The sequence below is a fragment of the Rhipicephalus microplus genome, chromosome 1 (assembly GCF_043290135.1).
Source record: "Rhipicephalus microplus isolate Deutch F79 chromosome 1, USDA_Rmic, whole genome shotgun sequence".
Classification (NCBI taxonomy): Eukaryota; Metazoa; Arthropoda; class Arachnida; order Ixodida; family Ixodidae; genus Rhipicephalus; species Rhipicephalus microplus.
The window spans coordinates 43,231,532-43,257,770 of NC_134700.1; the positions used below are offsets into that span (position 1 = coordinate 43,231,532).

At 49.3% G+C, this 26,239-nt stretch overlaps 1 protein-coding gene across 8 annotated transcripts in view; it reads left to right on the plus strand.

The window, feature by feature from the left end:
- The window catches only part of LOC119178803 (proteasome adapter and scaffold protein ECM29), an 881,180-nt gene that overhangs the window by 392,042 nt on the left and 462,899 nt on the right, over window positions 1-26,239 (plus strand). For all 8 annotated transcript variants that reach the window (XR_012895350.1, XM_075895092.1, XM_075895224.1 and 5 more), the window contains one exon: window positions 10,177-10,291. Coding sequence is in view for 7 of the 8 variants with exons in the window: in XM_075895092.1 (XP_075751207.1) it covers window positions 10,177-10,291 (115 nt within the window). In the remaining variant the exon portion in view is untranslated. The remainder of the gene's footprint in view (window positions 1-10,176; window positions 10,292-26,239) is intronic.

Genomic DNA, 26,239 nt, shown 5'->3' on the forward strand with positions numbered 1-26,239 from the left:
CAACAGCCCTTTAGGAAAGACGTCAGTTGTTACCCAGGACTAAAAACTAACGTCTTTCCTAAAGGGCTGTCGCCAACATCGAAGCTGTTCCTGAAGGATACCAAGATATGCCGGAAATCGACTGCCCGTGCTGGAACGAAGTCTGGCGCGATCATCTTGTCAAAGTCGACATAAGTGGAGCTCTGTGAAAAGGTTGCAGTAGCAGGCAAAGGAGCGTCTGCAATGAATGCAGAAACAGAATATTTACTGATGAAAGAGACGTTGGCTAGAGTCATGCCATCTGGAACAACTTGAGCGCACCAGCTGAAGTTTAGTATCGGTAGCGACGCCACATTATTCGTAATCGTCAACAGAGTATGAGGAAGGGCAACATTTCTGTCTAATAACACGTCCAAAATCGGTGCCAGCACATAACCACCGTCGGGTACCGGAGGAAAAGACCTCATGGTTACATAGGTAACAGCTTGGGGCACCAGGCGAACGTATTCGACAGAACACAAACATGGTTGAGGTGTAGTTGGAGTCTCATAGCAATAAGGTAGGTGTTACAATGTTGGTTCAAATGCAGTGCCCCGACGCAGCGCTGATAGTTACGTTGAGCTGTGCAAGCCTGGCACAGAGGCGGAGTGGCCGTTTTGGAAACAATAAACGACAGTTCGTTCTGGGCTAAGGGCTCAACATGTTCTCGTGTTCTTCGCGGGCCTGATGGCCCGCGAAGAACACGGTAGTCACGCGGTGGCCCGCGTGAACACGGTGGCCCGCGAAGAACACGGTAGTCGAAGTTCACGGTAGTCACTACCGCCTCGCCATCAGTTAATCTACACATGTAACAACTGACGACGAAGATGAAAGGAAGTTTCATCTAAGTCTTCGTTCCCGCAGCTCTCTGCCATCTGTTCACCATGCCAAGTTTCGGCAACCTCGAGCCATTCGAGGGGGGAGGAGACGACTGGCCCTGTTACGTGGACCGGCTCAAAGTATTTTTCCTGGCGAATGATGTCGTCCCAGACAAGCGTGCTGCCGTGTTCATGAGCTGCTGGGGGTAGAAAACGTATGCTTTGTTCCGCAATTTGGTCAAGCCCACCAAGCCCAGTGACAAGAATCTGGACAAGATACTTCAAGTACTTGGAAGCCATTATTGTCCTCCTTTGTCACTCCTTCATCAACTGCACTTACTTCTTTGTGAAGGGAAGAAGTGGGAGTGGAGACATGAACAACAAGATGCATTCAATGCCTGCAAGCACTTGGTGACATCAGCTCCAGTTGTACATTTCAAGCCTGCCAGGCCTATTTGCCTCAGCTGTGACGCATCGCCTTATGGTATAGGTGCAGTTCTGGTGCACAAAGATGCTGATGGCGGGGAACATCCCATTGCTTTTGCCTCGAGGAGCTTGTCAAAAGCAGAACAAAACTACAGTCAACTCGACAAGGAGGCACTGGCTTTAGTGTTTGGTGTAGATCGGTTCCACCAGTACTTGTGGGGCATCTCATTCGAAGCGCACACTGACCACAAGCCACTTCTTGGACTGCTGGGTGCCAACAAGCCCGTTCCCATGCAAGCTTCACCTCGAATGGTCAGGTGGGCTCTGAAGCTTTCTGCTTACAAGTACGAACTTGTATACAAGCTTGGCCAAGAGCCCGGTCATGCTGATGCTCCTAGTAGAATGCCTCTCCCAACTGACATTACTGCATTACCACGACCTGCTGAAATCTTGCTAGAGGAGGCATATCCGAAACTCCTTTCACCAGGTGTTGTTGTGGCCCAAGCCACACGAATTGATTCAGTTCTGGGCCATGTTGTTCTTGCTATTCTAAAAGGAGAAAGCCTCTCAGTAGGACCAGAGTGGAACCCTTTCAATACCAGAAGCTCAGAACTCGGTCTTCATGATGGTTGCCTACTCTGGGGATCAAGAGTAGTGATACCAAAGTCATTGCAGCCCAAGTTCTTGGTGTTCTTCATGTCAGCCACCCAGGTATTGAGAAGAGCAAGATGATTGCCAGGAGCCATGTTTCGTGGCCAGGCATTGACAGCGATATTGCCAACAGCGTGAAGAGCTGCGCCACGTGCCAGACTCAACATCGAGCTCCACAGCCAGTTCAGCAGACGCCGTGGCCTTTTCCACAGCGACCCTGGTCAAGGCTTCACATTGATTTTGGGGGACCATTTCTAGGTCACACATTCTTGGTTATTGTGGATGCGTTCTCAAAGTGGATAGAAGTCTTTCCTGTGTCTTCCACATCTGCAGAATCTACCATTTCTGCATAGAGAATTGCATTCGCTCAGCATGGCCTGCCTGATGTCATAGTTTCAGACAACGGTCCGGCCTTCACCAGTGCCCAGTATCTTGAGTTCTTAACTCGAAATGAAATACGCCGCATGCTTGTACCCCCATATCACCCTGCCTCAAATGATGCAGCTGAAAGAGTTGTACAAACTGTGAAGAAGAAACTCAAGAAGTCTGGTTCTGGAAACTTCCAAACGCAGATCTCCAGGTTTCTGTTTCACTATAGGACCACATCACATAAAGTGACAGGTCGGCCACCGTGTGAACTCTTGACAGGAAGAATGTTCAAGACTCCGTTGGATGTCCTCAGGCCAAGCCTGCAGGCATCAGTATTCCTAAAACAACTCAAGCAGAAGTTGTATGCTGACAGAGGGTCCCGGCAGGCTCCATCACTGCAGCCAGGTGATGATGTGTACGTGCGAAACTTTCGCAGGGGCACACTCTGGGTGCCTGCCAGGGTTGTGAACGTCACTCCATCATCACCCAGTGTCCGTTTTGAAGGTGGCACCTTGGGAAACCGACACAGAGACCACTTGCGCCTTGTGCAGACAGAAACGTTGGCCTCTCCTGAAACTGCTATCACTGCAGCTCCACCACAGTTGGAGCCGCCGCTTCATCATGCACCAGCTGTTCCAGAAGTGCCTCATCAGGAACAGCTACCTGGAACTAGCTTCTCTGGGAGTAGCTGTGCCACGGAGAGCGACGGGACTGCGCTCAACAGTGGTGTGCATGTGAACAGTGACTCTGTCGTGCCTACGCCTAGCACACCGAAGTTGCGGCGTGGCACAAGAACTAGGAAACTGGTGAATAGGTACTCCCTGTAGTCTTCCTTCTAAGAGGGGAGGAGTTTTACAATGTTGGTTCTAATGCAGCGCCTCACGCGGCGCTGATAGTTGTGTTGAGCTGTGCAAGCCTGGCACAGCGGCGTGGTGGCTGTTTTGGAAACAATAAACGACAGTTCGTTCTCGTTCTGGGCTAAGGGCTCAACATGTTCTTGTGTTCTTCGCGGGCCTGATGGCCTACTGTTCACGGTAGTCACTACCGCCTAGTCATCAGTTATCTACACATGTAACAGTAGGTCAAGCTGAAGTAAGCCTATTCCACAGTCAATTAAGGCAGAGTGCGCGGCAAGAAAGTCCATGCTGAGGATGAGTTCATGAGAGCACTTCTCGAGCACGGCAAAAAGCACAGTTGTGAAGCGGTCAGCAACACTAACACGTGCGGAGCACATCCCAAGCACAGGGAAAGTTTCACCGTCGGCGACTTGGATGAGCGGCACTGTGGGTGGTGTTAAAACCTTTTTAAGGCGGCGGCGAAGCTCCGAGTTCGTCACCGAAATGTGGGACCCTGTGTCTACAAGGGCAACAACAAGTGCATCGTCTACTTTAACGTCTATGAGGTTGCGTCGTGTCGGCATAGTCAGAGGATTTGGCTGGCAAATCGTCGATGCAGCATCACCTCTGGGAGCTGCATCGTCTAGTTTTCCCGAGCCAGTTATGCAGTCGGTGAAGGACGGCGAAATTGGGGTGAGCCCGACAGTGGGCGACGAGACAGCGCTGAGCGGGACTGGTGGCCGGGAGGGGACGGTGACCGACGATGCACCGTCGATGAACCGTTACCACCGGCTGGCTAAGGCAACTCGTGGCGAGTTCCGAAGTGGCCATCATCTGCCTCTGCACGACGGTTGTAGCCATAGGAAGGCTGACGCCAATACCACCTGCTATTGCAATAGCGGGCCACGTGACCAACACGATGACAGTTAAAGCAAATGGGCCGGTCATCAGCAGTCCTCCACTCAGCGGGATTGCGAGAGCACGCTGGGAACGTCTGCCCTTGGGCGTAGGAAACTGGTGTACAACGGTCAGCCGGTCAGGAGGGGCCGGTGGTGCCAGATTCCAGGCCCACGTTCGAAAGCTCTTGGCGAACGATGGCATGCACTAGAGGCACCATTTGGGAGCTGAACTCACAGGCACGAGAGAAAGTTGAATCGGGAGACATAGCTTCAAGTTCTCGACGGATGATCTTCGTGACGTGCTCTGCAGTCAGCGATGCCTGTGGTACAGGCATGTCTTCACACGACCATGTTGCTGCGGTGTTGGGAAGTCGAGCGAACTGATGGGAAATGCGTCGACTTTTGACGGCCTCAAAACGCCGGCACTCTTGGATAATGGCATCTACTGCGTCACAGTCTTTGCAAATAAGCAAATCAAATGCGTCATCGGCAATGCCTTTTAATATGTGCGCTACCTTCTCGGACTCCTCTATGCCGTCGTCTGCTTTGCAGCAAAGGGCGAGCACGTCCTGTATGTAAGACAGGTAAGACTCCGATGACGTTTGAGCGCGAGATGCCAGCTCCTTCTTGGCCGCTGTCTTCCTGCCAGTCTATTTGCCGAACAGTTCACACATCTTTTTTTTTGCACGCATCTCAGCTGCCAATTTCCGCTTCGTGGTTCTTAAACCACATTTTGGCTGCCCCTTCAGGTAAAATAGGATGTTCGCCAACATGAGCGTTTCGTCCCAGCGATAATTCCTGCTTGTTCGCTCGTGCAGCAGCAACCACTCTTCAATGTCGACGTTGTGGGTTTCGCAGTACGTGCCAGGGTCTTTCAGCTGGGGCAGAACAACTGCCGTCGTTGCGGTGGCCACTGCGGGAGCTGGAGCCAAACCCTCTTGTGCCATCGTGGAAGAAACCAAGTGTCGGCCGCTGCGTAGCTCCGTCTTGTTACCCGGCACCACCACCAAGATGTCATGGGGTGAGGGTAGGCAGAGGGTAAAAATATATTTACCGATTGTAGACGGAGTACACAGTGTCCTTGAACCAAAAATGGCGGAGTGGCAACCCCCCACTAGCTTTTGTACAATCGTCGTCTTCATCGCCTTTATGGTGCCGTTGTTGATGATAATGATGACTTGTATCAATATAACAAGGCACCGTTCATTTCATGGCCGATCCCCTTTGGTGCCTTGCGCAAGATTAATAAGGACCAACCAACAAACTGATGTACTAGCTTGATTCTATCGAGTGTGCTTACGCTGCTGGGTGGCTACTTGTGTTTGCGTTAAATGCTACGTAACTCAGTTCGCCCTTTCGCTCATGGACCCATCAACTGATGAAAGCACTAATTGACCTCGCATTGCATTCCTCAAAACTGAGAACGGTACACGGTGAGTTAGTAGTTATTAAGGTCCATTAAAACGTGTCATCAGCCTTGATCTAAAAGAAAATTTCTTGCATGCGTTTCTTTTCTCACCAGCTTTATGGCAGCAAAAACATCACGCAAAATCATAGCCCCTGCAGAGGGTGTCTCAGACCAATTCAAGCACATATCGACAGATTGCGAGACTACAGAAGAAATAGGAACTAAACAGTTTTTACGTCCCACAGTCGTGATCCACTGATTTTGCTGCTGCCCAATAAAGCAGGAACAACTTGAGAAGCTCTGAAACTTCGTTCCTGCAGGACACAGCGTGTACCTGTTGGTACAATTGACTACGGAGCAGTTGATGATTCAGATAAACTATGTGCTAACGCACGTTGGGGAATGTTTTATTCTGCTTGGGCTCTTAACGTTTGTCTTCCCTGACGCCCGTGCAGCTGCGCGCCATTCTCAGTGCATGGAGTATATAAGTGCGAACTAACAAGTGCCCCATTGGTTACTTTGCTGTGTTTGAAAAGTGCACTCTTTTTGCAAACGGCGCCTGTCCAGCGAGCGAAGTGATCATTGTGCACCCGGCAACCAAATGCAATTGTTTCAGTCAAAGTCAAGGCGCGCGATTGTCCCCACCGAAGGATAAACGCATGCGCACAAGCATCTACCATTCCCTCCCCCTCATTTGCAAGGCAAAGTACGGGTGGGAGATAAGCGCGGGCGGCTTTTTTCGCGGGGCAAAGTAGTACGCATGGGAGATAAGTCGTCAGCACATCGTGGTGAGCTAGGCGCCGAGCGCAAGTGGCTTTTTTAAAATTTCTTGAGTTTTCATATATATAGATAGGTATACATATATAGTGAGTGGCAGCGACGGCAGCGACAATAAACCAGCCGAGACTATCCATATAATGGCTATCACAATAAAAAAAATCAAAGCTGAAGGTCGTCGAAACCACACCATGCACGCGCAGTGAAACCATGCACGCGCGCTAGGTGTCGAAAACGAAGATCAAACGACATGGACACCGACACGGATACCACGGAGTACTATTCAGTAAAGCGCCTTCCATATGCAGCGCAGCCCCACATATCTGATGCTAACTAAAAGTGTGACACTGCCAACGCACAAAAGTAGTTTCCTTTTTGTAATTTTGGTTTGGAGGGGGGGCACACCTGCGCTTGCGTCGGCGAGAACGACTGCAACGCCGGCCCGAGGAGTGCAGGCCCGCCTTCAAGCCTCGCGCTCACCCGCACGCAATAACGAGCGCTCTTTCTCTCCTGGTTTGCCGTGCACGCCTCCGCTGCTTCGTCGGTGGTGGGGCAGCCGTGTGAAATGCATGCCCGTACTAAAATGCCAAAATGCGAAGGAAAATGCTTAGATTGCTTGTGGGAAAAATTCAATTCATCACGGTTGTCTCCCGCTGTTGTTTTGTTAGGCAAACAGGCCTGGCAGGGTTGAAATGCACAAGAACTGGAGCTGATGTCACCAAGTGCTTGCAGGCAGTGAATGCATTTCGTTGTTCTTGTCTTCACTCCCACTTCTTCCCTTCACAAAGAAGCAAGTGCAGTGGACGAACGAGTTACGAAAGATTGGGTAAGAAGCGCCTGTGACAAAAGGAGGGACAAAAGATTGGGTAAGAAACACGAAAATGAGTGCCGCGTTGGGGCGTTGCATTTGAGCTAACATTGTAACAAAATTCCCCTTGTCTCCCGTGCTATTCATGGTCCTGGTAGTTACCATAGAGAGGAAACCGAGAGAGAGCGACGCATGCTTCAACCTTACCTGCTGGAATTAGGCAGTGATTTGCCTGCGCCGTCTGCCAGCCCTATTTTATACCGATGACATTGTGCTACTTGCAGATAACACAAAGGAGCTACAGCGTTTGCTAGGCATATGTTCAGAGGAGGCACAGACTATTGGTCTGCTCTTCAACCCCGCAAAATCGGCATGCATGGTTATGGGGAACCAAAAGAACCCCATGCAATACACTGAAAACAGGCTCATGCTCCAGGGAAACCCTATAGAGTGGACAAACATGTACAGATACTTGGTAGTGACATTGTCATCTGCACCTCACTATACACACCACTGCGAGAGTGAACTTAAACCCAGAGTAATAAGAAAGCGTGCCTTTCTAAACTACAGGGCACTTTGGACATTCAACAGATCTGAAGTCACCAGAGAGCTCTGGGAGTCAGTAGTGGTTCGGGTTTGACTTTTGCAAACAGTGTGCTCTGCTCGTTATCCGGGACATTTCAGTCCCTTGAAGCACGTCAGAGGGAGGCAGGTAGAGCCGCACTGGGAGTCCACAGGGGCGTACGAAATGAGGTGGTGTAAGGCGAGGTGGGCTGGTCTTTATTTGAGGCTCAGGAAGCAGTGTCCAAACTCGCTTATGAGCGCCGCCTGAGTCAACTACCAGACAAACGTATGGCGCGTGAGGTGTATAAGTACATCCACCCAAAGTGCGTCAGCACAAAGTAGGTGCTGCGCACAAAACGCCTGGCGGAGCGGTACGAGGTTGCACCATGCCGACTTACGGAGAAACCTCAGCAGGACAGGAGGACCAAGGTATGGTACGCCGTCCAAGAGGCTGAAAGTGCCAGCTGACAAACGAGGGCAGCAGGAAATCCCGCTTTGAGTTTCTACAGAAAAGCAACACAAGCGATGGAGGAAAAACCATTGTACGAAAGCTTAAAGGGAAGCGGTCTGCTATGTAAAACCAGGTGCGGCATGTTGCGAACCCGATTGCTGCGGGCGACGTACACACTGAACCTCGACACGACATACCCCCTTTGCACCCTAGCGGAAGAAAGCATTGAGAACATCGTGCTTCGCTGCCTATCATTGCAACAACAGGTCTCCACCACTTCTTCTGCGGCCGCTACGCCACCCGAACAACGGCAGAAATTGCTGCTGGTTTCCGGGAGTCACAAGAGCAACTGCAATGGGAAGCGGTGAAGGCAATGAAGCGTCGATTTGAACAATGGTGGTGTGCTAACCATCTGCAGGACAGAAAAGGTCCGGCAGCAAGTACACCAAACTAATAATTAGACACTTATTGTACCAGATCCGAATTTTCAGTTTGATTGCCCGTTACAAAAGGCGAGGCAACAATATCATCAGCGTCATCAGGGTAGTAGCGGAGTTGCAGTCTTTGTTATCATCGTCTTTAGAGAGTGTCAGCGCTAGACATAGCCGCGCGCAACTTCTCTTGCCAGGAGAATGCTGAAGCTGAAGTAGACATGCTTTGCAAGCTGCGTGCAAAATTGATTGACTCTTTGCAAGGAAACGTGTGCAGACGTGCATCACCAATTACTTCAATCAATGGCAGATGTGCTGCGATTTGTGAATAAATGTCAGTCTTCTGAAACTCCCCCCTCGTGTGTTGGCTCAATGCTCATGTGCCACTGTATGGGGAGCCCTCCGTTTACTTAGCTTTTATTAATTCGAACTTCTTTTAAACGAAAAAATTTTCGGGCCTCTTCGAGTTCGAATTATCGAGATATGACTGTACATATTTTGTCGTTTCACGTAAGTAATCGCAGTGCTGCACTGAATGCTATCAAGCAGGCATGCTCCCAACGAAGCAAGGACATTATGAACACCCCGAGATCAATCAGGCCGCGACAGATGTAAAAGATTTACAACAGCAGCTATTTAATATTAGTTGAATGTACTGAATGCTGTTGAATGTTTGACTGCATTGTGTATAGCGCACTTGCACAAGATAATCCACGATAGTAAATACACATCAGGTGAGGTGAGACTATTAATAATATTATAAATAAGCTAAGGGGATGACGTTTAAACAAGAAAAGATAGCTGCTTTCAGTTCAACTGGTCATCTTGTAGGTGGCCAGTTGAGTTGTAACTGGGGCCAACTGCCAACTGGAGCCAGTTGCAACTGTAATCACCTGAGACCAGTTAAGTTGTAACTTGTACCAGTTGCAACTGTGATCAACTGATACCAGTTAAGTTGTAACTTGTACCAGTTGCAACTGGAATCAACTGGGTTAGTTCCCAACTGGGACCAGGTAAGTTATAACTGGTACCAGATGCTAACTGGAACCAGTTGTAACTGGTATCAACTGGGGTCAGTTAGTTTCCAACTGGAACCACTTGCCAACTGGAACCAGTTGCAACTGGAGTCAACTGGGAACAGTTAGTTTCGGACTGGAACCAGCTGATGCCAGTTGGTACTAGTTGGAACCAGTTGGATTCCCAGTTAATTTTCATTTAGGAAGCCTTGCCAGAAAGGTGCTGCTGAACTTCAGCATATTCTCGCTGTTACTTTGCATCAGAAATGAAAGGTGTGTTTGCCAACAATCTCTTGTGACTCTAGGCTTCAAATCCTTGGCATCCACCTAAGTTTGAATTGGTTGACTCGGTCTCCCTTTGCGGCAGCAGTGAAACTTTGTTGTGTTGAAGTCATGGACAAGCATTCTCTATAGTACTGAGGTTAATATAATTGCATGGCTGGTGCTTAAAACGTGAGAGTTTAGGGCTAAGTAGCGCACACAGTTTTGTTTCCACTGTCTCCAGTTCATGTCACATCAGTGCAATTTTCACTAGAACACTCACCTTTAGCAGCCAGATTGGTAGTGACATGATGCTGTTATCTCGAGCCATTGCATATACCCATCATATATACTAAATGTTTTCGTACTGGACGTGTGAGTATTCTATGTGGAGCTGTTTAAGTGTCGTGTCAGACTGTGCGAGGGAGGGGATGTCTGCACAGGCGGCGTGCGTGTGGACCCTAAGCCTCTTGAAGCGCTGCAGTCAGCAAAGTCCCGTGCTATTGCAACTCGAGCACGCCCAAGCGGCCCTGCTCAACTTGCTGGCCGACCGCAGCGGTGAGTTGATGCCTCTTTTGACAGGGTTTGTATCATTCATGTGCACTGAGTCGAGTGAAATCTTGGACCACTCACTTTTCAGCCTGCCTGCATAGATTGAGAGAAGTGGTGTATGCAGAAATTGTAAATTATAGACAGAAAAGTTGTACGAGGTTTAATTGATATGTTAGGCCACACTTAAAAAGACAATTTTTTTTAACGAAAAGCGTCGACTTTTTTTTTCTTTCTCGGTAAGCATGTCTTATTTAAATTGCCCACCTATATGAAGTCCAAAAAAGTACTTGTTTTATGTTTTTCCTGGTGTTTCTTATGTTAAAATGTATTGAAATTGTAAGAAAACTATGCACCTACGCTAGAAATAAGACACAGAGCCATCTTTTCCTTAGCATTCTTAAACGAGCAGTGACATCAACTTGATGCATGTCCCGTTCATTTTCTCAGTGCATTATTGTCAACCACCTAGTTACAATTCAGTATTAATATTGTTACGAGGCAGTGGGCATGGCTCGGCTGTCGTAGACGAATCGATGAAGAAGTGGACTCGCCGCACGAGATGCTGGCAGCCCTGGGGTGTCACACCTTTCTGTAAATATTAGAAATACACTCGTTTCTCTCTTCCATGTATTTGTAATCCCCGTAACAAATTGGTGGAGGTGCTGGGTACTTGAGCTGTCTTGGATAACCGACCTGTGATGGAGCAGGAGCGAATTCACATGGCAACACAGATGATGTTTGGTGTGTGCATGTATTCATTGCATTGCCAGAGTTTTGCGCGTCTTAGGTACATACCTCCTGCGAGGGGTATCCATCAGTATATTGTTTGATGCTTTTTTTTGGGGGGGGGGTGCGAGGGGGATTTACTTGTTTTATCATATCGCTCGATTCCTTTGCCTTTTAGGACTGTGTGCTAACGCCAACGCGCAAGTACAGCAGGTTGTTTTGAATTCGTGCGAATTCATTCCTGTATGTCACAAAGTGATCATACCCAAGACAACGGTACACCAACTAAATTCTGCAGAGCTTGAAGTTAAAACAGAGTTCAAGCCTCTGCCAGGTCTTCCACCTCGACTTCCCCAAGGTCTTCCCCCTCGACTTCCACGAGGTCTTTCCCGTCGACCACTGCGAGGTCTTCCATCAGCGGGAGAATAGCCACGACCTTGGCATTTTGGGTCTCCCCACCAGAAGGATCGTGAAGCTTTGTGGCATAGCAGGCCTTCTCGACTTCGACCACATTCTGGAGCAGAGCCCATAGGGGAGACCCACGCCGAGGGAGGCGCTGCGGAGCGTGGCGCTGTCAGTCAATGCGGGGAGAAAACTGGTTACTCGAGTCTTCGCCCCTCCGCTGTCCCATTCAACCTGCCTTAAAAACGCTTTTCTTTGCTCGTGCGCTGCACGCGTTCTGCACGTGTTTTTGAGAGTTTCGCGTCGCGTGCGGTGCGCTCTATCCGTATTTATTAGGATGCCGCAATTGAGGATTTTTTTTCGTGGCAGCACTTTAGTAAAAGGGCAGCGAAGCAAGTTGTAGCAGACGACGCCGTCCTCGTCGGAGCGAAGTGCGTTTCGCAAGTGAAAGACGACGCTGTTTACGAGGTTAGAGGTGAATAAAACTTTTTGTACGTTCATTATTATATGCTTGTTTTATTTGGTTTACTCTGTGTACTATGCACTATGTTTGTTCCTAGATGGATGGGTAAGGCCGCTTCTCGTGCTTTAGGTTAAGCGGTTAAGCTCATTGCTGTAAAGGTATTTTATCTTTTACACGTATCAAAAATGCACCGTGTTGTTCGGGCTGCCCCTGCACACTCAGTAACAACTAGTTCACTGTATCTGCTAACGGACGTGCAACAACGGCTAATGCATTTTTTTCTTTTTTTCATAGTTGTCCAAGCTTTTGGCAACCACACACTTTCGTCGGCGCTACGTAGATTTAAAAATATATAACAACACATTACCAATACCACATGTGAACACAGCTTCAACTACTACGTCCCCAACAATATCGAATAATAGTAGCAGCATAAAATATTTATTCACTATTTTTTAACAGTGCTCTAAAGACGGGCGTTGAAAATCTATACTTTTAAGATGGGGACGTGCATCTCCGAGTAACTCGATAGATTAGAGAAACGGTGACGCTGGAATGAACACACGTAATTTTGAATTTATTGTGCGCGTGCTAATGTTTATGAAAAAAAAATTGTTTACATACTTTTTTCGGGGCACTGCTTTAATCCATTTCTGTCGTCTGCTTGTTTCGTACCATCGGTTTGGGAATCGGTAGAATTTCACTGGTGGAGTCGACCTCTTCGTGTTTGCATGGTTATTGTGACAGATGACGACGCAGCGATGTCACCCCCTTTTCTGTTGGGGTGACATCGCGGAACGAGGGACGTTTCACGTGCAGCGCGTGCTTCGCAAATGCGTGGAAGCCAAAGGGAGCGGAAGGGTCGGAAGGCTCTACTGTTGTGCGATTTTTCTGGCAGGGGAAAGGCAAGCGCTGGCGTCGCCGGGCAAACTTGAGCGGGTCTCCCCTATGTCCTGTGGCCAGCTTCGCCACGAGCTCTGACAGGGCAGGAAACTGCACGAGATGACCGTGAGGTACAGGACTCGCAGGAACCTGCACATGTCGTGCTGTGTCTCCCGGTGGCCACGTCCCAGTCCGTGCACCGACATGCGTTTCAGCTCTCCGGCCATATCTGCGATGCGGTACTGGTAGTCGATGAAAGTGACCTCCAGCGAGAAGTAGCCGCCGCACTCGGTCGACTTTGCGAGCGACAGCTCTCCTGTGGAATCAGTGCGAGGGGCTCGTTCGCTTTCCGGTTCCTCAACTTGTGTCTCAAAGACCAGAGCGCTGTTGATCTCGCCCAACGTGGCAAGGCAATCATCTTTTAGGTAGCAAAAGAAGGACAACGCTCTCAGGTACTGGTGGTAGTCTTGGCCCTCCAGTTTGGCGGCCATGTGTCGGAGCAGCGAATCGCTCAGCTCGCTCTATTTGCGGTGGGCCTTCACAAGAACCTTCTCGCACTCCCTAGCACTCAGGAGACGAGAAATCACGGTCCTTGGTCATCGTGTAAGTGATGCTGGCGTCCAACCGTACCCTGACAAAATTAGCACTGTAAAAAACTTTTCTCTGCCTTCTTCTATTAAAGATCTTTGTTGTTTTGTGGTTTTATGCTCGTACTTCGGATGTTTTGTATGCAATTTCGCTACAATTGCACGACCACTAACTGATCTTCTCAAAAAGAATGCGCCCTTCTCGTGGGGCCAAGACCAAGCAGCTGCGTTTTCCACGCTAATCGAACTGCTCACTTCACCACCAATACTGGCTCACTTCGACCCGTTCGCGAGCACCGATGTTCGCACAGACATCAGTGCTCACGGCGTTGGGGCCGACCTCACTCGACACCAGGGAGGCCAAATGCGTGTTATTGCGTATGCCAGCCGCCTTCTCTCCACATTTGAGCGAAACTATTCGGTAACGGAGGGCAAGTGTCTTGCGTTGGTCTGGGCTGTAGCGAAATCCCTAGTTGTATGGCCCAAAGTTTTCAGTTATTATGAACCACCGCACTCTGTGTTGGTTGTTGTTGCTCAAGGACCCAACTGGTCGCCTAGGTTGCTGGGCTCTACGTCTCCAGGAGTACCTTTTTTTTTTTTTTTTTTTTTTTGAAGTGAACAGATTTTATTTTTGGAGAGAATACAGAAAAACGAAGCGAAGCGAAAGGCCATACGGCCTGATGTGGCTTCGCTACGCGAAAAAAGTTCAGCAAACAGTGCTACATTGAATAATAATCACAATACAAGGAGCAGCATAATAACAGAAAAACAGAAATAGCATAAAAGCAAAAATAGGTGACATATAAGTACAAAAAATAGGCTGCATAGACACACAGAATCAGACATCGAGGCTCTTTTCATTACATATAAAAAACACACATACATATTGATATATTCATATAATACACTAACATAATAATACATTGCCCATATGTTCGTACATGCTATTGTATATACACGCATTTTGTACCTAAAGGTGAGAGCATATGTGGAACCTAGCCAGAAGTTTATTGGAAACATGATGTTTACTATACTCAATTAATGAGGAGATGTTTTATGTGATATTTGAATTGCATTAATGAGAGGTTAAAATTTTATTGTTCACCTAAATGATTTATAAGCTGTGGGGTGCGGTATGCAATTAGGGCTTTATCATATCTAGTCCTAGTAGCAGGAACGCGAAATTGTTGCCTACGGAGCGAGTATATGAGTGCACCTTCCGGTGCCGTAATAGTGTGGAGTTTATTTTTATAAATGTAAAGTAATAGCTTATATTCATACACCTGTCTTGCTTTGAGTATATCATGTTTTATGAATAATGGACCGCTAGGAATCTGCCTTGGGTGGCCATAATAATCATCGAATAGGCCTTTCTGTAAGATTTCTAGTTTATTTAAATTCTTCTCACTTGTAGTGCCCCATACTAGCATACTATAATTTAAACGCGAATAAAAAAGAGAATAGTATATCTTTTTTTTTTTTTTAGCCAAATTGGTATAAGTGGATTTATTTTAAATATACACCCACCTGTTTTACTTAGTTCGGATGCGAGACTATCAACATGAGTATTCCAATACAAATTTTCTTGGAACCACACTCCGAGGAATTTTCGCGATTTAACCTGCTCCAGCCTTTGCTTCTTCAAAAAGATGTTAATGTCGTCCTCGTAAGGCTTGTTAATAGGCTGGAATACTATGTACTTACTTTTAAATATATTAAGGATGAGCTTATTTTGATGAAGCCATTTTTCTAATTTGAGTAAGTAATCATTTACTTCAGTTTCAAGGTGCATGAGTATTCTACCTTTAAAAAGTGTGTTGGTGTCGTCAGCGTAAATAATTCATTTTGGGGATCTTGGAATGTCACACAGATCATTAATATATGTTATAAATAGTAACGGTCCAAGAATTGAACCCTGCAGGACACCATTACTCGCCTAATCCTCGCATTAGTGTAATTCTCCCCCCCTCCACATCAGCCAACAAAAATTCAATTTTTTTTTCCTTGAGTAATAATCGCACCCTCGAAAATTGCCACAATAATGTCTTCTGCTCGTTTCAGCCGTTGATGATGATAGCATGCACCATCTGGTGCCATCTCTTAAGCATCGCGCATACTATTATTGCACGGAGATTCAATCCAAGCCAAGCTAAAGCGGCCAGCGTGCCTTGCAGCGTGTTTTGTATGTTGTGTCGGTAATCTTGTTATAGGGCAATACTGAAGCTACACGGCTGCTTTCAAGTTGAAAGTGATTGATCATGCGCTAAACAACGGCAACAGGGTCTCCACTAGGCCCTTTGGAGTCGACAAGTTTTGTTTTCGCTAGTGGCGACGGCAGCTGAAAGCCACCAAGATGCGTTGGGGCTGCCGTGTGCCTAAGACTGAGATTGATAGTAAACTTTATTTCTTCAGAAGGAAACTGCGGACTATTACATAGCCATCAGTTCAATTCTGACACCCTACACTTACCTTTTGAGGGCTCCTGTTGAGTGACGAAGGCTACCGCTACGCCCGCAACGTCCATAAGTTGTGCGCATGGTATTCTAATTCTCAACTATTTGCTTGCACTTTTTGTGTCTCAAATAAATCTTGCCTTGTGTTGAACTTCTGCTTTTATTGTTAAGGTATATTTTAATTAGTACTTCTCAAAGCTTGCTGTTAGTTGCTGGTGTGAATATCCCAATTTCCGGGCCACTTCGTTTTCTTTTTGGCTCTGTACATTTTCGGGTGACCGCCAGGGGGCCACGGAGTGCAGACACGCATGTCGCGTTGGGTCCGCAGATTTTGAGTGATTCTCAGCGTGAAATCGAAGAATTGACGGACACCTTCTTACAGTGAAGAAAGTGGAAGTTCCACGGAACCCCGGGATACCGCTGTCAAGTAGCTGGACGGTTAATTTTCGGCACATCGACCGCTTTTCTGTAACGCCGACGAACGCCCGACGCTGTTGCCTCCTGCTCCTGTACATAATGCACTTGGCCTAGCCCACGTACACTGGTGTCTTGAGCCCCCTCAAGGCGGTGTCTTCTCGGGTTAATGCCACAGGATGGCTACGATGAGTGTGGATGGTGGGGATATCACGCATTAAGAGTATGAGAACGAAGCAGGTTGGCGCTTTGTGAACAGAAGAAGACGAGCCAACAAAGAAACCACAACGCATGAAGCCAAGGACCAAGAAACGCACTTCTTAAACGAGAATAGATGGAGGAAGGGACAGAGAGCAAGACAAATTGTGGCTGGGAGCAGGATGCCCCGTCTGCCGAAGGAAGATTACAAGATAATTGTGCGCCCACGTGACGGCCTCAAGGTCACTGGCTACGGGATCAATAGTCTAGAAGGGTGCGTCGCCAACGCCGTTAAAATACCCAGGAATGAATAGGAAGAAGACACGGTATGTGCCAACTATAAACAGAACATTCTAGTCATCTAGTGGTCAGCACACCATCAGAGGAGCGCGCCGAAAAATACCGAACCACCGCTCAACTGAAGATTGGGGACAAGGAATTTATAGCCAATGCGTACGAGTCAGCTCCGCAAGATACATGGAAAGGGGTTATCCAAGGAGTAACGCAGGACGTGTCTCCAAGAGAGATCGTGGAAATGCTGGTAACCCCGAGAAATCCGACGGTCCTCATGGCCAAGAGGATGGGAAACACCACGAACGTCATCGTCCTCTTCGATGGGCATCGCGTTCCAAGTTATGTGAGCTACGGAAGAGCACTGGTCAAGTGCTCACTATACTGCAAGAAAATAGACGTGTGCTACCAGTGTGGACGCCTTGGTCACAGAGCTAACGTCTGCCCGAGCCGGAATAGCAGAATATGCAGAGGGTGCGGGGCTGAGAACCCACCGCAGGACCATGAGTGCGAAGTGAAGTGCCAGCTGTGTGGAAAGGACCACCCGACGGCAGATCGCCATTGCAAGGCCAGATTCAAGGTACCGTACCTGGTGAAACGACGCTGCTTGGAACGAGACGGAAGCGAAAGCACTTCACACGCAAAGATGGGGCGACTCAGGTCAACCGTCGGAGGCGGGACGCATCCGGACCAGAAGCCTTCACCAAGCTTCAAGCACAAGACAAAAACCGCTCTACGTTTACTACCACCACATCTATGTCGAGATCCAGATCGAGGTCCAGATCGAGGTCTAGACCCAAGACCGGCAATACCGGGTCTCCCCGACCATAGAAGGGAGGAGGATCCCAAAGCCCAAAAAGGACCAAGCGGCGTATGTGGCACCGCGAGACCTTTCCAGGTGAGCTGGGCTGATGTAGCTTACGGGGCGCGCGCACAGGCAGAGGCTGCTCTTCAATGTAGGATTAAGGCGCTGGAGAACAAATTGGCGCAGATCAGGCTGAACAATGTTGCATTTATGAATGAGATTAAAAAACTCGGGGAAGAAAATGACTTTCTGAAAAACGGAGGGGTTACACGCAACGAGGAAACCTCACAAGCTTTAACGGAGGAAAAAGGCGCAGCAATGGATGAAGAGGTAGCAGCCCTCACCCCCGTTAAACGTAAACCAGAGAACGCTCCGATTAAAAGCGTGGTAAAGAAACCCAAAGCAGTGGCGACGCCACAAGAAAGCCAGGAGGAATTCGCAAACATTATGGAAGCCAAAATGGAACAAACTGAAAGAAAATTGCAAACTAAGCTCGAGCAACAAGGAGTTAGATTTGAGGCAAACATAGAGGCCAAAATCGAGGAGCTAGGCAAGACGATATTGCAGAAAGTGCAGCAAATGGTGGCTGATTTCGACGCCAAGCTAGCAATATGGGGATCGCAGTCAAGTGGTGGGGGCCCAGTTAAGACGTCTTTCAAACCATACGCTAGGACTTCGGTGCCCACCGAGGGATCGGAGAGCCTGTAACGCCGCCATAGACAGACAAATTAGCTACACGATTTGGCAATGGAATTGTTGAGGATATAATTGAAAACGATACATTTTGCAACATCTTAAAGACACCAGCACCCAGAATGTTATAATAGTGCAAGAAACGCACGGGCTGGCCAAATTGTCGGGATATAAGTCATTCAGCAGTGCTGATGGGGAGACAAAGGTATTAGCAATGCTGGTTAAGCGAAATCACGCGGTGGTGCAACATGACATGGAAATTAAGGCAATAAATCACATTCTCCTCGAACTCATACCCACGCGGAAAACTGAGGACAGTCTTTTTGTATTGAATATTTACAGCAGTCCTAAATGCAGAAAGCGCAAATTTCACATGCTGTTTCGAAAAACCCTCGCTATAATGGGCAACCGGGCGCTAGTGATTGGAGGAGATTTCAACGCCCCACACAGTGCATGAGGATAGAGGATCGAAACCCAGAAAGGCAGGAACTTGTGGTTGGACGCACAGGAGGAGGGCCTGACGCTCGTGACCGATCCATTCATTCCTACAAGAACAGGTGTAAGGAAAGGACTTAAAGACCCGAGGAACTTCAAACCAAAACTGAAGAAGACGAGTGGAGGGCAGGTGGCATGAAGGCGACAACAAGAAATGAAGAAAAGAAGGCACGTGCGATTACGAGGCAACTGTGCGCCAATCAGCTGATGACCAGTGGTGGCCCATAGAGGTGGCGTGCCACGATTGGGCCACGTGCGACCATGACGTGGCAGTAGGCTGTGGGGCTGGGGACGAGCCGGAGCAGCGGCAGACGGGAGACAGCGGGCCGAAGCGTCGGACGCAGGCGATCCAGGTTCCGGCCAGGGAACGCGGCCATCCACGCTGCTGCCGTCCAACTACCAGCTGGGGCGGCATTGCCGGCACGAGTACTGCATCTCGGGGCGCGGCCTGGCCTGCTGTTCTCTTCCTTGCCACGATTGGGCCACGTGCGACCATGACGTGGCAGTAGGCTGTGGGGCTGGGGACGAGCCGGAGCAGCGGCAGACGGGAGACAGCGGGCCGAAGCGTCGGACGCAGGCGATCCAGGTTCCGGCCAGGGAACGCGGCCATCCACGCTGCTGCCGTCCAACTACCAGCTGGGGCGGCATTGCCGGCACGAGTACTGCATCTCGGGGCGCGGCCTGGCCTGCTGTTCTCTTCCTTGCCGAGGGCATCAAGGATCTCGGCGAGGCGTCTCTGCGGTCAGCCGTTCAACACAGCGATGAACGTGGCCTGGCTATTGGTCACGGTTGCGTCGAGCATCGCGTCTCGGCGCACGCTTTTCGCTGGACGGGCTGGCCATTCCCCGCATGGAGCATCGCGTCTCCGATGCAGGTTGACTGCTCAGTAGTCGCACGCATGCCATCAAGCGCCGGTGTCACCAGAGTGTCGCACTTCGGCAAGGGACGAGCGAGATGTTCTGCCGGGCGAGACGCGGGAGTGCGCGCAGGGGAGCACGGAGCCGGGCGAGGTTCAGGGTGGCCGAGGATCCAGGTGCCAGGGGAGTTCTGGCTGAATCGAGGATCGCCGAGCGGTGCCGAGCCGTACCGAGCGACGCGCCAGACTCGGACGTGGGCCGCGAGCTCATTGAGCTGCAGTGTGCACCCGAGGGTACCTGGCGGTGCTCTGGCCAAGAAGAAGGAGCGTGCGGAAAAGAGCTCGAGGGTTGAGGCCACGAAGGCAGAGAAAGCGGTGCGCCGCTCGAGAGGACGAGTTTCTGGCAGCGTTCCTGAGCCGGACGTGAGACCCGTACGTGTCGGCCAGGTTGAGCTCCAGTGTGTCTGTTCAAGGTCCAAGGCCGAGACCTGCCGAACGGCTCCTGCCTGGGTGCAGTGGCCGGGAGCAGGTTCGTGGACGAGGCCTACCGGGTGTAGTCGTCGTGAGCCGTGGCCTGATCCAAGACCTCCGGAGTTGCGACCCTGACTGCTGGGTTGGCCGCGACGTCCGACTCAACGGCGCTGCACACGGTAGCGTATCCGTGCGTCGTCAGCCGTTCCACCCATGCCATGAAATAAAAAGTTCATGTTAATCCTTTCTCGTCCGCTGTCAACAAACATAGTGACGAACGTCCGTTAACCATCACAATAAATGGACCTTGTACAGGCCGACGGACTCGACCTCGACCAGACACACCTTGTTCTTCTCGGTTTTGTGCAATTCCTGGTCCAGGAATGGGAACGTCGCAGTTTGGGTCCTCATCGTCCCGACATGATGCGGTCGTCGACGTGCGCGAGGGCAAAGGTGACAGAGCAATGTAAACGCATCCGTGTGCGGCTGGAACGGCTGACCGTTGAGACGCCTTTAAGTCCTTTTCTTACAACAGGTACTAGCGTTTGCACGAATACCATGCCAGGTTTGACGTTCACAAAAAACATACTGGACACGCAGTGGACCAATACGCAACATGACTTGGGAAGCGATCATTTTATACTTGAAGTAACCGTGAGGGCAGGGCCGCGGAAGGCAAATGGCAGACAACTTAAGCTTGTCGATTGGGACAAGTTCCAGAACATCAGAGAGGAGCCCGACGAAATAATACAGAGTATTGAGGAATGGACCAAAAAGTTATAACGAGACGTGGAGGCCGCACACAAACGGTGCCACCGGAGGCGCAGCTAGAGTATGTAGACAATAAGCTTCTCCACATGTGGGAAGCTAAGGAAGGCTTACAACGGAGGTGGAAAAACCGAGGGCACAACCGGACACTTCTTAGAAGGATAGCTAAATTGAACAGGGATATAGAGCAATACGCCCAGCAGCTGTGCAGACAACTGCGGGAGGAAAAGTGCAATGACATGGACAACCAGATAGGAATGGCGAAAACGTGTACCATCCTTAGACATTTGTTAAACCCGGACGGAAACAAGTTGGCAGAAAGACACAATATTAATCGGTTAATACAACGATATCAAGGTACAGAACAGGATTTCCTGAATGAAATCAAGAAAACATGCATCTCTCAAGCGCTTCCCGTTACACACCCTGATTACACAGGGCTGGCAAATGATGATTTTGACAACGAGATCGGGAAGGCGGAAGTGAGGGTCGTCTTGCAAAAACTCAATGCTAGATCAGCACCTGGACCAGATGGCATAACTAACAAAACGCTATGCAATTTGGATAACGAGTCCATAACCAAGTTAACTGAATTCATTAACAAATCATGGAAAGCAGGACAGATTCCGCAACAATGGAAGACTGCAAAAATCGTGTTAATACCGAAGCCAGGCAAGCGACTGCAGATTGCGGACTTGAGACCCATATCTCTCACATCTTGCGTGGGGAAACTCATGGAGCACATAATTCTGGAGCGAATAACTACCTATCTCGAGGACCGGGATGCGCTTCCACCCACAATGATAGGGTTCAGAAGGAACTTCTCAACGCAAGACACAATGCTACAGTTAAAACATCAGATTATAGATAATCCGGGAACAGCGACAAAGGACATTCTAGGGTTAGACCTCAAGAACGCCTTTGATAATGCAACCCATGCAACAGTGCTAAAAAGGGTAAAGGATGTAGATCTGGGACAATGGACGTACAATTACGTACGTAATTTCCTGAAGGGAAGGAAGGCAAAGATCATGATAGGAGGCCTAGTTTCGGAGGAAATTGAGATGGGCAGTGCAGGTACAACGCAAGGCTCGGTATTATCACCTATGTTATTCAATCTGGCTCTAATTGGACTGCCAACCAAACTCCAAGCAATCGAAGGACTGAATCATACAATATATGCAGGCGACATCACCCTATGGGTGAGAAGTGGTAGTGATGGTCAAATAAAGGAAACCCTTCAAACAGCAGTCGAAACGGTTAAGCGGTATCTGGAAGGTACTGGGCTAGTCAGCTCTGCGGAAAAATCAGAGCTGTTGCTGTACAGATCTACTCGTAGAGGTCGCAAACCAGGCAACTGCCTGCAAGATCTCGCTCATAGAGAAGAAATACAGTTAAGAACAGCCGATAAAAAAACCATACCCATAGTCAACAGGATCAAGGTACTGGGTCTGCTCATCGAAGCCAAGGGCAACAATGGAGATATCCTCAGGCGACTGGATGCAACTGTAGCCCAAATTATGAGACTCATAAAAAGGACAGCAACTAAGCACAGTGGCATGAGGCAGAAAAACACGATAAGGTTGATACAGGCATTCGTGATAAGTAGAATAGTATACGAAGCGCCGTACTTATAATGAGAAGTCGCAGAAAAGATCAAGTTAGACTGCCTCATTCGAAAAATATTCAAACTAGCTATAGGGCTACCGATTAGCACAAGCACCGACAAACTGTTACAGCTAGGCCTGCACAATGCCATAGATGAGCTTATTGAGGCGCAGCACACGCCGCAATATGAACGTCTCTCTAAGACACGAGCAGGAAGACATATTCTAGAGCGACTAGGCATAACGTATCACACGCAACACGGCATCAAGGTGGACATCCCAAAAGAGACCAGGAAAACAATGATGATACCACTCTTGCCAAAAAATATGCACCCCGAACTCAATAAGCTCAGACGAGAGACGAGCAAAACAAATACAAAAAAAGTTCGGTAATGACAAGGATGCAGTTTTCGTAGACGCTGCTCGATACAAGCGCAGACGAGGGTTCGAGAATTCAAGGACTCCTGGCCGTAACCTGGGCGGGGCCAATCGCCCACCCCATCTACTCGCCAGACTCTGAATGAAGTTTTCCTCCTCCTCCCCCTCCTGTACATTTTGGTGGAAAGTTTTCTCCGTGATTCTCGCACTCCCCAACATTGCATCGGTTTTCCAACAAAGAAGTGCGAGGTTTATGCGAGTAAATATGGTACAACTTGGACGTAATTTTTAAGTCTGGCAGGTTGCACTAAGATGCCGATTGTCTCTCGCGTTATCCGGTGGACCCTGCTAGCCTCACTGTCCATGAGAGCGATTCTTGTGTGCTTGCCATATCTGATTTGGGCCATACGGCACAGAGCAGTGCCGGGACGCAACCCTCAAGACGGTCATTGAGCAAGTATCTTTAGGACACTCCGACCCTTCGCTCCGTCAATATGTCCTTTGCAACGAAATTGTGTATCGCCACAACATGAAGCCTGATGGCCCGGAATTTTCATTAGTTATTCCCCAACACCTGTGTGCCACCATTCTTCAACATCTACATGACGCTCCGACGGCAGGACATCTGGGTTTTTCACGCACCTATCACTGCATGCGGCAAGGGTTCTTTTGACCTGGCGTGTATAAATTTGTGCGCCGCTATGTTGCTGCTTGCAAGCGCTGCCAGCGTCGCAAACGTCCTGCTCTCCGTATGGTTGACCTGCTCCAACCTGTCGACGTTCCCCCAGAACCATTTTTCTACGTCGGCCTCGACTTGCTCGGACCTTTCCCGTCTGTGTCAGGCAACAAATTGATCGCTGTCGCAACTGACTATGCGACCAGATACACTATACAGTGCAGACCACTTATAACGTAACCGCTTTTTACGCGGGACTGGTTATAACGTGGGTTTTTTGACCACCGATATGTCGCCCATACAACTCAATGTATAGGCCGACTGTTTATTGCGTAGGCACGCGAAGGAGAATACCGGTTATAGTGCGGAGTTTTTAGGCGCGTGACCATAAAATCGGCGAACGGAGGATGGTTGGCACGGTTTCCGGGCGGCGTTCTCGGCGCGCCGGAACAATGGGAGTGTGAGCGGGAGGGCGCACGTGGAGACCGCCGCGAATAGTCAAACATTGTGGAGGAGGAAAGAGGGTACAGTAGGGAGGGAGTCGAGAAGACCTTGGAAGGAGGGAGCGTGTTTTCGTCACCGTGGCGACCGTGGCAGTGTGCAATCCAGGTGCGCGCTGCGCGGAGTGGGGGAGAGAAGCGGTAGCGTGCTTTATTTTTTTTCTCAACCTCCTTCTTTTGCCTCTTTGGATTTGCTGTGTGCGCTTCGCCGTGTCGTTGCCGTCTGAGAGCCCAGAGCACGTCTGTTGCGTAGCTCCTGTCGCCATAGCGTCGGTGGCGTCTTCAAGCGGTGTGAAAAAACGCCGTGCCTTATCGCTAGAGATTAAGGAATGCGTCATAAGGGACATTGAGAGTGGCCTGAAGAAGGCGTCGGTGGCGGCGAAATACGACGTTTCTGACATGACCGTGTCGACCATCTACAAAAACAAGGACAAACTGCGGCAGCAACTGCAGCAAGATTCGTCTTCCCTGTCACGGAAGAGAATGCGTACGTCAAAATACGAAGACGTGGACGCAGTGCTGTTCAGGTGGTTCCACGAAGTTAGGGCTCAGAACATCCCAGTAAGTGGCCCTATGCTCCAATAAAAGGCCAAGTGTCTCGGAGCTCTTTTAGGCCACGACGACTTTAATCCACTCAACGGGTGGATTCAGCATTTCAAAAATCGCCATGGCATCAGCTGCAAAGTGGTGTGCGGAGAAAGCGGCGCTGTCGATGACGAGTCTATCGAAGTCTGGCTTCGCTTGAACTTGGAGAGTATGCTGTCGACCTGTACTGACAGAGACATTTATAATGCCAATGAAGCTGGTTTATTTTATAACTTTTTGCCCAACCGCACGCTTGCACTGAAAGGCGAAGCCTGCTCCGGCCGCAAGGTCTCAAAGGAGCGCATAACTGTATTGTTTTGCGCCAATTTGGACAGGAGTGACAAGCGCCGCCTCTTTGTCATAGATAAATCGGCAAGGCCACGTTGCTTTAAAAAGCGAGAGTGCCTGCCAGTGATCTGAAAAGCCAATAAAAAGGCGTGGATGACGCAGGATTTGTTCACCAGCTGGCTTTGCAAGTTTGATGAGGATATGGTGGCAGAGAAGCGGTGGGTCGTGCTTATCCTCGATAACTGCACGGCCCACAACGTCAAACCGAAGTTGACCGCAGTCAACCTAAAGTTTTTGCCTGCCAACACTACAGCAAAAAGTCAACCTCTCGACCAGGGTGTCATCGAAACCGTAAAGGCGCTGTACAAAAAGCGCATTTGCGAGAGAGTTTTGCTGAGCATGCAGCAGCAGCAGCCTCTTAAAGTGAACTTAAGAGGCGCAATTGACATGGTGGTCGCTTCATGGTGGCAGGTAAAGGCCGATACCATAAGCAAGTGTTTCAAGAGGGCAGACTTCGTACGCAATGCGGAGGCTCTGGAAGACGATGAGCAGAGCGACACGTCCCTCGCCGATGAGACCCTCAACATTGACGATGTGTGGTCCTGCCTCGTTGACAGCAACTTTGTAACCGCCACTGACACTTTCCAAGAATTTGTCGATGCCGGGGAGTCGGAGCTTTCTGTCTGCGAGGAAGCGAGCACAGATGTCGCGATCATCGCAGCGGTGCGCGGTAGTGCAGAGGTTGCAGCGGACGACGAGTCGGACGACGAAGACGATGTCGACGCGACGCCAGAACCAGATTTCCCGTGCAAAGACGCATTGGAATACCTCGCTAAAGTGCAAACGTACTGCGCAAAAAACAGTTTGAGCGAGAAATCGCTTCTGTGCTCAAGCTTTGTGGAGGACGAAATTGTTCGCAGCGCTGTTCACAAGCATCGCCAGACAAAAATAACGGCGTTCTTCCGCTGATGCCGGACTTGAGAACTTTGTTTCCATGCCGTGTTGTGATTGTGTTGAATGTGTCTGTGAGTGAAAAGTATAGTAAATTGCTTTTGAAAGGTGGGTTGCCCTTTTGACATAGGCAAAGGCCGAAAAAAGCATGCTTTGGTTATAACGCGGTACCGCTTATAGTGAGATTTTTACAATTCCCGTGACTTACGTTGTAAGCGGTCTACACTGTAACTCGTGCCTTGCCAAGTAGTTTCACAACAGACGTCACAGACTTTCTACTGAATGACGTCATTCTGCGGCATGGGGCTCCGCGCCAGTTTCCGACGGATCGTGGCCGCAGCTTCCTCGCAAAAGTTATCGACGAAATCCTTCGTAGCTGCTCTATCGCACATCACCATACTACTGCCTACCATCCCCAGACCAACAGTCTCGCGGAGCGCCTTAAACGAACTCTTACAGACATGT